Here is a 12,051-nt window from a genome sequence, read left to right on the forward strand (position 1 = left end):
ATTCTGCCTTTTTCCTCTCTGACTGAGATCTCTATGGTGCTAAAGCTTACTTAGAAATTGATAAAAGCTTATTAATTTCTGGTAAAGAACTGTCCCCTACGGTGCCACAACTTGAATCTTGGTGGGAGTTCAGTACGTCTCACACTGAACCGCTGCCATCTTCTGCCGATCTCCCCTCAGATGAGTATTTTATGTGCTTCTTTTAATGAAATGAATTACTTTGAGAGATTTCTGAGTAATTTTTCATTCCTGGGATATGTTTAAAGTTTTTGGTTGACAACATTGTGTTGATTATATTTCCCAATTACGTTTATGAAGGTTATTGCTATGTAGTTTTCTAATAATATCTTTTGGTTTTGATATTGATGTATGGTTCCAGATTCTACATACAAATGAAAATATGGTGTTGTCTCTTTTAAATCTGGCTTGTTTCACATAATACAATGACCCTCAGTTCATTTTGAATGGTATCACCTGCTATTTTTATCCACTTATTTTGAGACATTGGAACCTTGTAATCACTCAATAATGCCTTTTGATTGAAGTGTGAATCGTACACTAAAAGATGATTATTTTTGCATTTAAATTCTTCAGGTTTTGAGGTATTGCCTTGAAAATCTATGTCTTTAGTGAACTTAAAGATTTAGCTTATAGTTAATAGACATTATATGTCATTATTTTTGTAAATCGTAGAAATAGTAAATAGTAAAAAGCCTATAGTAAATAGACATCATAGGTCATTATTATTGTTTCTGTTTCTATGCTTTTAATCCTTTCCCATGTTAGCTGTTTAGAAAAGGCAAAGTACAATTTCTTCCCCTATTGATTTGGTTCTTGTACCTTTAGCAAATATTGATTTTTTTTCTTGCCCTTTCAGTGCATTTCTAAGGGAGCAAAGTTGCAGGGCTTTATTTCATTTTATTCCAATGAACACTTGTATATCAGACATTCTACAGAAAATAGATTTTCAATTGAAATTTAGTTGTTTCTGTGGCATTTAAAAATAGGCATGCTGGCTCATGCCTATAATCCTCAGGAGGTTGAGATCTGAGGATTGCAGCTCAAAGCCAGCCTGGTCACTAAAGGACCTGAGACTCTTATCTCTAATTAACCACTAGAAAAACAGGAAGTGGGAGTGAGACTCAAGAGGTAGGGTAGTAGCCTTGACCTGAAGAGCTCAGGGACAGCACCCAGACAAAGAGTTCACCATGGCTTATATACAAAAAAATAGATTGTTGCTGGGTACTGGTGACTCATGCCTGTAATCCTAGCTACTCAGGAGGCTGAGCTCTGAGGATTATTGTCCAGTGACAATCAGAGCAGTAAAGTCCATGAGATTATTATTCCAATTAACCACCAGCAAAAGAAAAATAAAGCTATAAGTAGGGACATAGCTTGAGCAGTAGAGTGTTAGTCTTGAGTAAAATCTCAGAATAGTGCCCAGGTCCCCAGGATTGGCAAAATAAATACATAAAAGGTGGTTATCTTCCACTAATGTTTTATTTACTAAAGGATTGCTTGCCAACATAATTTGGTAGCCTATCATGGCTATTTTTTTTGCCAGGACTGATCAAATAAAATGCAAATAAATTGGAGTTTTCCAAACATATATTAATATTTATTGTATCATATATTATATTATATATACTATATTTTCATATATTATATTTATCATACCATATAAAGTAAGCTTTACATTTAGGATTTAATTACTTATTTGAATGACCAATGTGAAAAATACACTTGGTTTAAATTTGGGGAAGAGAATAACGCAGTCTAATGATAATGCCATTTATAGCACTGGTTCTAAATTTTAAAAATTGTTTTATATTTTTTCCTTATTTAAAATGATACATTCATAAATGCTGATATGTGAGAGTTTTCTTTTTTAAATGAATTTTATTGTTGGGGTAACAGAGGGGTTACAGTTACATTCGTCAGGTAGTGGGTACATTATTTCTTGAACATTGATACCCCTTCTCATGTTTTTGTCCCTGTTTCCCTCCCCTAAGCCCCTCCCAATAATCTTGTTTCCTCTCCTCCCTTCTCTATTTTAATCAAACAAATAAACATATACAATATATCAGGTAACAAAGTGAGATACAACAACATGAAATTAAACATGAGGGGAATAAAAAGAGAAGAGAAATAACATAGTACATTAAGAACAACAATCACACAGGATAAACCTCTTGTTTCTATATACTGGAGTTCATTTCACTTAGTCTCATTCTATATAACCATATGTACCTAGCGTTTGAGCTATTGTGATCCTCTGATAGGGAATCCTAGATGTGTGCTTATTATTACAAATGAGGCTATGTTCCTTTGGGTCTGGCTTACTTCACTTAATATGATTTTTTTCCCAGATCTTTCAATTTCCTTACAATTGGGGTAATGCCATTCTTTCTGATGGCAGCATAGAATTCCATTCTGAATAAATACCACATCTTGATCCATTCATCTACTGAGGGGTATCTGGGTTGGTTCCGTATCTTAGTTACAGTGAACATCATTGTGTGAATAGCTTTAGTATGCCCTTGTTTCTGGACATATTGGTAAATGCCCAGAAGTGGGATTGCTGGGTAATAGTGGAGCTCTATGTTTAGTCTTTTGAGGAACTGCCATACTGCTTTCCAGAGTGATTGAATAAGTTTATACTCCCATCAACATTTTAGTAGTGTTCCCTTCTGACCACATCCCCCATTAGCATCTGTTGTTATTTGATAATGGCCATTCAAACTGGAGTGAGGTGGAATCACAAAGTTGTTTTCATTTGCATTTCTTTTATGGCCAGAGATGTCGAGCATTTCTTCATTGTCTAATGGCCATTCTCATTTCCTCTTCAGAGAAGTCTACTTCTGAGAATTGTCTGTTTGACTCCTATGTCCATTTATTACTTGGGTTGTTGTTTTTTGGGGGTTTATATGTTGAGCTCTTAGTATACTCTATTACATTGTTGTCAGACGTATAGCTAGCAAAGATCTCTTAAAATAGGGGCTGGGTGTTTGGCCTAGTGGTAGAGTGCTTGCCTAGCATGCATGAAGACACATGTTTGATGCCTCTGTGCCACATACATAAAAAAAAGCCATATATGAAGCCACTACAACCCTCATCCCCAAACCAGAGAGAGATTCATCAAAGAAAGAGAGCTATAGACCTATTTCTTTGATGAATATTGATGAAAAATTTCTCAACAAATACTGGCCAACTGTCTTCAGCAACTCATCAAAAAATTATACACTATGATCAAACAGGATTCATCACAGGGAGGTAAAGCTGGTTCAACATATGCAAATCAATTAATATAATTCAACACATCAACAGGAACAAGGACAAAAATCACATGATTGTCTGAATAGATGCAGAAAAGGCATTTGACAAGATCCAACACCCCTTTATGTTAAAAGCTCTGGAGAAACTAGGAATCCATGGAACAACCCTCAGTACAAAAAAGGCTGTGTATGACAAACCCACAGCTAGTATTATACTTAATGGTGAAAAGCTAAAGCCATTCCCTCTAAAATCAGGAATGAGACAAGGATACCCACTCTCTCCACTCCTCTTTAACATAGTATTGCAATTCCTTGCAATAAGGCCAGAAGCAAGCACAAAGGGCATGCGTTCTACTACTTGAGCCATACCTCCAGTCTGCTTATTTTGCTTATTAATTACAGATAGATGAAGACTTTTTGGCCTAGGCTGGCTGTAAACCTTAACTTTTAGAACCTAGCCTTGTTATTAGCTATGAATACAGACATGTAATTCTATTGAATATTTTTAAAAAACTGAAATCCTTGGCTAACGCAGTTTTCCAGGCAGTTGAAGAATAATCTATCTCTTTTCTGTATTCTTCTATCTTTATGACAATCTACTGTTCTGTTTATCATTATTTTATTTTGTTTTTTAATATCAAGGTAATATATAGAGGGGTTAAGTTACATTTGCCAGATAGTAGAAGCATTAGTTCTCATACATTAATACCTCTTCTTATAATTTTGTTCCCATTTCCCTCCCCCCACTTCCCTGTTTATCATTTCTATATTGATATAATTGCCATAATATTTTGTTCGGTTTGTGCTTCCATAGGTGTTAACTGGAAGATTTCCATAATCACTAGTGACTTTCCAAATGCAGGAACCAGCTCACAGATTTACATTATATTATATGGACATCATAGAAGTTCTGCCCCCATATATCTTTATGGAACAGATGGAGTTCAATTCCAGAATGGCCATGAAGACATCTTTACTGTAAGTAAAGGTAGCTAGCAGCTACCTTGGAATGAGTACAATTTATCAAATTGGGAGCTCTTTCCATTATAACACAATATGTCTGTTGAAGATCAATGAAAAGAAACTCACGACAGTTTTGCTCAAGCAGATTTAACATAAATCTGCCACATGGGAAGAGACAACAGCTTCACAGACATACAAGGTGTTCAACATTTACAGTTTGTGTATGGGTGGCTTTCATCAGCACTGTAGATAAGGTTCAAAGTGTAGGTCAAAAGGGCAAAAAAAATGACCAACTAAGGAAGCTAAAGAAATGGTTATCAAGTTACTACTTTTTATTTATTATTTTTCATATCAAGTTCACATAGCATGGCTAGACTCATTGAGATCAGCATTTATAAAGAAAAACAGGAGCAAAGATGTAGCATGGAAAGCTAAAGCCTCAAATATGACAATCAATAAAAAGACTTAAAATATGGGTCTGGGAGTTTGGCCTAGTGGTGGAGTGCTTGCCTAGCATACACGCAAGACCTGGGTTTGATTCCTCAGTACCACATACACAGAAAAAAGCTAGAAGTGATGCTGTGGCTCCAGTGGTAGAGCTCTAGCCCTGAGAAAAGTTCAAGGACAGTGCTCAGGCCCTGAATTCAAGCCCCACAACTGACTGCCCGCCCCACAACTGACTGCCCCCCCCACAAAAGACTTAAAATAGGTCAACAGAAACTAATTTACAATGTCACTCTGAATGAAGGGCTGGATGTATGAAAAGATTGTCTTGAAACAGGTGGAGAGATAATCAAGTCTTGATTAAAAGGGTATCCTTAAGTACCTTTAATATTTTTAGGATGTCAACCTCCGCTTGGTGCTTGATCTACTACAACCTGTGTACTTGGCGTCAAGGAAAGGTTGAACCATTGGGAACAACTATTCTCATTAGAGTAATGTAACAATCCTTTCTATACTATCTTTTTAAAATAAATAGTCAAGATGTGTTAGTGATCAGTATAAGTAAAAAAATGACGATTAAGTAATTATTTTTCAAGTACAAGAAATGGTTTTGAGTAATTATACCAATAATAGTATGAGTTGCTTATTATGTTTTATATTTTATTATTTCATGCTTCCCTTTAAATCAGATAATATATTCCTACAGTTTTCAGGGCTACATATAGTTCTATAATTTTTGTTTTTTGTGGGTCACTAGACTTGAACTCGACCTTGGCACTGTCTCTAAGCTCTTCAGCTCAAGACTACCACCCTACCCTTGAACCAAGCCCCACTTCCCATTTTCTAGCAGTTAACTGGAGATAAGAGTCTTTTTGTTCCTAAGCTGGCTTTGAATCTTCATCTTCAGATCTCAACTTCCTGAGTAGCTAGGATTACAGGCGTGCTGGCTATAATTTTTTTAAGTACTTTTAACCATTCATCCATTTCATTCTCCAACAGGAAACTGTTTTCATAGTTTATTTTGCATGTGTACTTACTAGGGGTGTTGGTTTAGCTACCATTGTGTCTTATCATATCTGTTTGACTTTGGTACCAGCATAATGCTGACTTCGCAAAATGAGTTAGGACATATTCTCACTTGATTTCTTTAAAATATTACTTTTCGAAGATTTGTAAACAATTCATATTACCCCATTTTCTTCAAGTATTGGGTAGAATTTGCCAGTGAAATTGTTCTCTCTGAGGCTTCTCTTTGCTAGGAGGTTTTTTGTTATTAATCTAATTTCTTGCTACATATCTGTTTGTGTTTGTCTTTTCTTTTAGTTTGGGTCTTTAGCATATGCGCTAGAAATTTTATCTAGATTATCTAATTCATTGATAAACAACTTTATTTTTTAAATATTTTTTATTGTAATTAATAAAAGGGTTACATGATATTTGCCAGATAGAAGGTGCACTAACTCACATATATTGATACCCTTTCACATGTCTTGGTCCCCATTACCCTCCCCTCCACACCCCCTATCTTGGTTTCCCCCCTTCCCTATCCAATTTCAAATATGCAAATACAAATAAATCCAATATATCAGATAACAAAGTGAGATACTGTAACAATATGAGATAACCAAGGGACAGCAAAAGAGATGAGAGATAACATAGTACATTAAGGACAACAATCATTCATTATATGGCTTTTGTTTCAATATCCTGGAGGTCTTTTCAATTAGCTTCCTACTATATGGCCTTATGTATCAAGGTTTTGCTCTATTGCAGATCTCTGCTAGTAGAGCCCAAGGTTTCTACTGATTATGACAAATGAGGGAAACCATTGAGCCTAAGTTCCTTTGAGTCTGGCTTATTTCACTTAATACAATTTTTTCTAAGACTTTCCATTTCCTAACAAATGGGGTGATGTCATTTTTTTTTCTGACAGCAGCATAGAATTCCATTGTGTACAAATACCACAACTTGTTGATCCACTCATTAACTGAGGGACATCTAGGTTGGTTCCATATCTTTGCTATGGTGAATAATGCTGCAATGAACATTGTTGTGCTAGTGGATTTAGTATGCCCTAGTGTCTGGATGGTTGGGTGAATACCAAGTAGTGAAATTGCTGGGTCATAAGGGAGCTCTATGTTTAGTCTTTTGAGGAACTGCCATAGTGCTTTCCATAGTGGTTGAACGAGTTTGCACTCCCACCAACAGTGTAGTAGTGATCCCTCCTGGCCACATCCCCTCCAGCATCTGTTGTTATTAGTTTTCCTGATCCTGGCCATTCTAACTGGAGTGAGGTGGAATCTTAGCATTGTTTTGATTTGCATTTCTTTTATGACCTGAGATGTTGAGCATTTCTTCATGTGTCTATAGGCCATTTTTATTTCTTCTTCAGAGAAGAGTCTCTTTAAGTCTTTGGCCCATTTTTTTAATGGGATGACAACTTTTTTTTTTTGATATGGGTTTTGAACCCAGGGTTTTGTACTAGCTTGGCAAATGTGCTTTCCTACTTGAGCCACACCATTAATGCTTTTTATGTTCATTATTTATTTTATAGGGTCTTGCTTTATTTATTTATTTTGGCATGGACTTTTCTTGAATCATTCCTGCATAGCTTGGTTGTTGTTGTTTGTTTGTTTGTTTTTTTAATTGGTTCTGATGAGGTTTCACAAACCTTGTTTTTTGTTTATTTTAACCTAGGTTGGCCTCTAAGGTTGATTCCCCCCACTCAGTAGCTACAATCTCCCAACATATCACAGTATCTTTTGTAACCCTTTTTAGTTCTGTAATGACTATACTTACCTTTTTTATTTAGCAATTTAGTTTTAGTTAGGGTAGTTGTAAATTTGTTAATTTTGTTTTATTTTCAAAGAACCAACTTTTGGTTTCATTGATTTTGTTGTTTTTCAGTTTTGTTACATAATATATAGTCTATCATGTTGAATGTTCTTTGTACACTTGAAATGACTGCATATTCTGTTCTTGAATGGATTGTTCTATAGATGTTAGCTCTATTGGTATAATGTTCAAGTGTTTGTTTCCTTATGATTCTATGTAGTTTGCTTCATCCATTATTCAAAATGTGGTATTGAAATTTCTTTTTCTTTTTTCTTTTTTTGCCAGTCATGGGGCTTGAACTCAGGGTCTGAGTGTTATCCTTGGGCTTTCTCAAGGCTAGAGCTCTACCACTCGAGCCACAGCACTACTTCCAGCTTTTTCTATGTATATGGTATTCAGGAATTGAACCAAGGTCTTTGTGCATGCTAGGCCAGCACTCTACCACTAGGCCAAACTCTTGGCAAAATTCTTATTACTATGGGTTGTCAGTTTTATTTTTTCATTTCTGTTGAAATTTTGCTTTATTGAATTGGGGAATAGTTCAGTATGTGTTCAACTCATAGCATCTAAAGAAAATGATATGTATTTTAGTGCTCTGTTAGGTAAATGTACACATTTGAAACTGATTATTTGTCTTCTTCTTTCTCCTCTTCCTCTTGCTTCTTCTCTTTATTCTTTGTCTCCTCATCCTCCTTTCTTCTTCTTTCATCTCTCCCTTGTCAATCTCTTTATTTCTTCTTTTTCCTAAAGTAAACTCAGGGCTGAGCAACCGGTCCCTGACTTTTGGATGAATTTACCATTTACTATACCATGTCCTAATCTGTACTGTTTTAAAATAGATTCTGTGAAATTACGTTGAAAGACATTTTCTTGACTTTTCAGATCACAGTTGGAGATATTGGAGTACCATTTAAGATTCGTATTGGTCATACTAACTCTGGATATGCACCTTCCTGGCATTGCAAAGAGGTAAAGATCTATCAAAATTTTTGTCAAAATTTAAAGATATGTAAAAATTTTGGAAAAATGTTCTGGAGTTTCCTCCCAGGTATCATATTTCAGAGAAGTATTTCATACTACAGTAAGTTTATGAAATCAGTCCTAACCTTTTTAGTCAGTTAACTTCTCAAGACAACAGTTTCAGAGAATCTTATCCATTAATTGATTGCTAGTTGATTGAGTGAAACACCTGACCTAAGGAGCCCTTTTGCTTCTTTGTAAAGAAAAGAGAATTCTTGGGACTTAGATCAATTCACAGATCTTCTTTATATACTTAGATTGCTGATTAAGTGGTGACTAGTATATGGAATTTTATTCAAAAGGTTACAGAATTATTGCATTCTCTGTTCATTAGTCTTGGCTGCCAGTTCTCTCATTTAGTGTACTCATACAAAGCAAGTCATGAACCTTGAACATTTGTGTGTGGTCCTAGGGCTTGAATTCAGTGCCCAGGCACTGTCCCTTGGCTTTTAATTCACCCCAAGGCTAGTGTTTTACACTTGAACCTCAGTTCCACTTTGCTTTTTGGTGATTAATTGGAGATAAGATTCTCATGGACATTTTTTTTTTTTTGGCTTGGGCTGACTTTGAACAGCAATCTTCAGAACTCAGGTTTCTGAGTAGCTAGGATTATAGGCAAGAGTTATCAGTGCCTAGCTATTTTTGAGTATTTTTTAATGTTATTTATTTATTTAATTAATTTATTTATTTTGCCAGTCATGGGGCTTGGACTCAGGGCCTGAGCACTGTCCTTGGACTTTTTTTCTCAAGGTTAGAGCTCTACCACTTGAGCCACAGCATCACTTCCAGCTTTTTTCTATATATGTGGTACCGAGGAATCAAACCTGGGTCTTCATGCATACTAGGCAAGCACTCTACCACTAAGCCAAACTCTCGGCCCTATTCTTGAGTATTTTTAAGTTGAAAAAATAGCTTAAATGTCTACCTTGTTTAGAATTGAAAACTTCTATTTATTTTTGTGATTGACAAAAGAAACAGATCTTCTAACACTGGAAATCATGTGACATATCATCCATTTTTGTGTATACTGCATTTATATGCTCTGCCATTTCAAAACAAATGATATGTAAAGTTTCAAAAGTCAATGGACATCTTGGTATTCTTGGAAAAATTCCTTTTCTACAGTTTTATAATTTGTGAGGAAATTTGTGAAAGATTCATGGAAGATAATTACTCCGTCAGATTTTTTTAAATTAGAAATTATTAGTTGATAATGTTATCTTTTTCTGCAGTGGATTAAAAAAGGATCCTAAAGAAGAATGCAAAAGTAAACCTACTATGTGAAAATACAGTATGTGCATGTTAAATATTAAAATTCTTCTCTAGGTTCAGTGTGAAATAATGTGGTCTTTTATGCCACATTGAATGTTTGTAGCATAATAACCAGATTGATACGTATTATATAATGCTACTTTTTTCTTTTTCAATAAAATAAGCTAACTTATGAAAGTTATCATTAATATTTCTGCCATCTTTCTTGATTGATAGCTGATAACAATATATTCATGAAGTTGGAATGCTCTTACAGTTTTAGGTGATATGAAAGGATTATGTAGTGTTACAAAGGAATTCTATAAAAACCATGCAGAAATTTCCATGTCTTTCTGTCTGTGGCAAATCCTATGTCATTGTAAGGCAACTTGTTTGCCTGAAGTTTTCTTCACCTCTTTCAGTACCAGTGGAGAGATATGTATGGTATATATGTTTGTATGTATGTATGTATGTATGTATGTATGTATGTATGTATGGATGTATGTGTGTATATTTTTACTTATTTATTTATTTTTGTAGGAAAGAGGTGTTGGATCCAAGTCCTAAGCTTTTTTTTTTGCTCAACGCTAGCACTCTACCACCTGAGCCACAGCACCACTTTCAGTTTTTTCTGTTTATATGTTACTGAGGAATTGAACCCAGATCTTTATGCATGCTGGGCAAGCACTCTATCACTAAGCCACATTCCAAACCCCTGAGATACATTCTTGGTTCAACATTTTATTCTAAGCATATAACATTCTTAGTATAATTTATATATTTGGCCAAATTAAATGCTGGATAATGGGTTTAGAACATTTTTTCTTCAAATCTTACACAGTTTAGAAGTTTGAAGTATGAATTATTAAGTAAGAAAACCTGTATCTATAATCCAAAGCGATTTGAATAAAAGCATTGGCTTCATACATAGTAACAAAAGTGATTCAATACATCCAAAAAACAATCACATTATTTTTAGGAATCTAATTCATGTTTATTTAAGGAAGACTACAACATTAAAAAGTAGAAACTGCTACTTGGTTTTCAAATGACTAGCTATATTATACTACCTAAGCCAGCCAGTTCCCAGAGGCCCACATCTGCAGTCCTAGTTAGCCAGGAAGCTGAGATCTGAAGATTAAGTTCAGAACCAGCCCAGGGAAACAAAACCTGCAGATCCTTACCCCCAATTAGCCAGTAGAATGAGCACCAGGTATGAGCGAAAAGTCAGTAAAGGAGACCTTCTTTCAAGACCCAAAAGAAGAAAAAAAAAAGTCAAATGCAATAATCATGGCAGTAGCCACCTTACAAACTGGTGGATATCTTACGTTGTTATCAGGTAGCTTTGCTAAAGTGACACTGCAATGGAAGCCTGTTTGGTATCCTCTTAAGAATGTGAATCCTGGATCTGTCTGGGACAGATTTTAATAGGTTGGGGGTGCTGAAAATCTTTTAACAGTGTTATTTCTAGAGCACATTGAAGTAAAAGCATCTCTGAATTTAAGTATACCAATTAAAATAAGGCTAATTTAATAATAACACTTCACTGAAGCTTTTAAAAGAGTAGTGGCACATTTAGGGGGTTGGAAGGCTTGATTTTAGAATCAGGATACATAATTTCTACTGTGGGGTGATTTTTTTTTTTTTTTTGCCAGTCCTGGGCTTGAGCTCAGGGCCTGAGCACTGTCCTTGAACTTTCTCAAGGCTAGAGCTCTACCACTTGAGCCTCAGCACCACTTCCGGCTTTTTTGTATGTATGTGGTACCGAGGAATCGAACCCTGGTATTCATGCATGCTAGGCAAGCACTTTAACCACTAGGCCAAACTCCCGGTCCCTGTGGGGTGATTTTTGTTTTTACATTTTTGAGCTCCTACTAGGATTATTAACATCCTTGTTTAACTCTACAGGTTAGATATTATAGGCTCACAAGGTGCTTGAATCTCAATCATCGCTAAAGAGCAGCAGAGAATTGTACATTTTAAACCTATAATGTGTGAAATCTCACCTCATGCTAATATTTTATTAAATCATCTTAAATAATAGATTTAAAATAATAGATTTCCAAAAACTAAAAACATTTCTTTATGAATAGAAAAATATTAATTGCATTAAAATTTGGAGAACATTGATGTCTGATACAAACATTTCAAAGTAGAGAAATTATCCGGGCACTAGTGGCCTTCATTTGTAATCTTAGCTACTTAGCAAGCCTCAGCTTTGAGGATCATGGTTCAAAGCTAGATGGGACAGAATAGTCTATGA

General features: G+C 35.3%; 1 protein-coding gene across 1 annotated transcript in view; it reads left to right on the forward strand.

Annotated features, from left to right (window-relative positions):
• Window positions 1-4,230: 4,230 nt before the first annotated feature.
• Window positions 4,231-12,051, forward strand: part of LOC150058740 (lipoxygenase homology domain-containing protein 1-like) — a 106,823-nt gene continuing 99,002 nt past the window's right edge. The window contains exons 1-3 of the mRNA XM_090339668.1: window positions 4,231-4,253; window positions 5,080-5,173; window positions 8,400-8,486. Of these exons, the coding sequence (XP_090195794.1) occupies window positions 4,231-4,253; window positions 5,080-5,173; window positions 8,400-8,486 (204 nt within the window). The remainder of the gene's footprint in view (window positions 4,254-5,079; window positions 5,174-8,399; window positions 8,487-12,051) is intronic.

Source organism: Megascapheus bottae, chromosome 9 (genome assembly GCF_031878675.1).
Source record: "Megascapheus bottae isolate mThoBot1 chromosome 9, mThoBot2.hap1, whole genome shotgun sequence".
NCBI classification, from domain to species: Eukaryota; Metazoa; Chordata; class Mammalia; order Rodentia; family Geomyidae; genus Megascapheus; species Megascapheus bottae.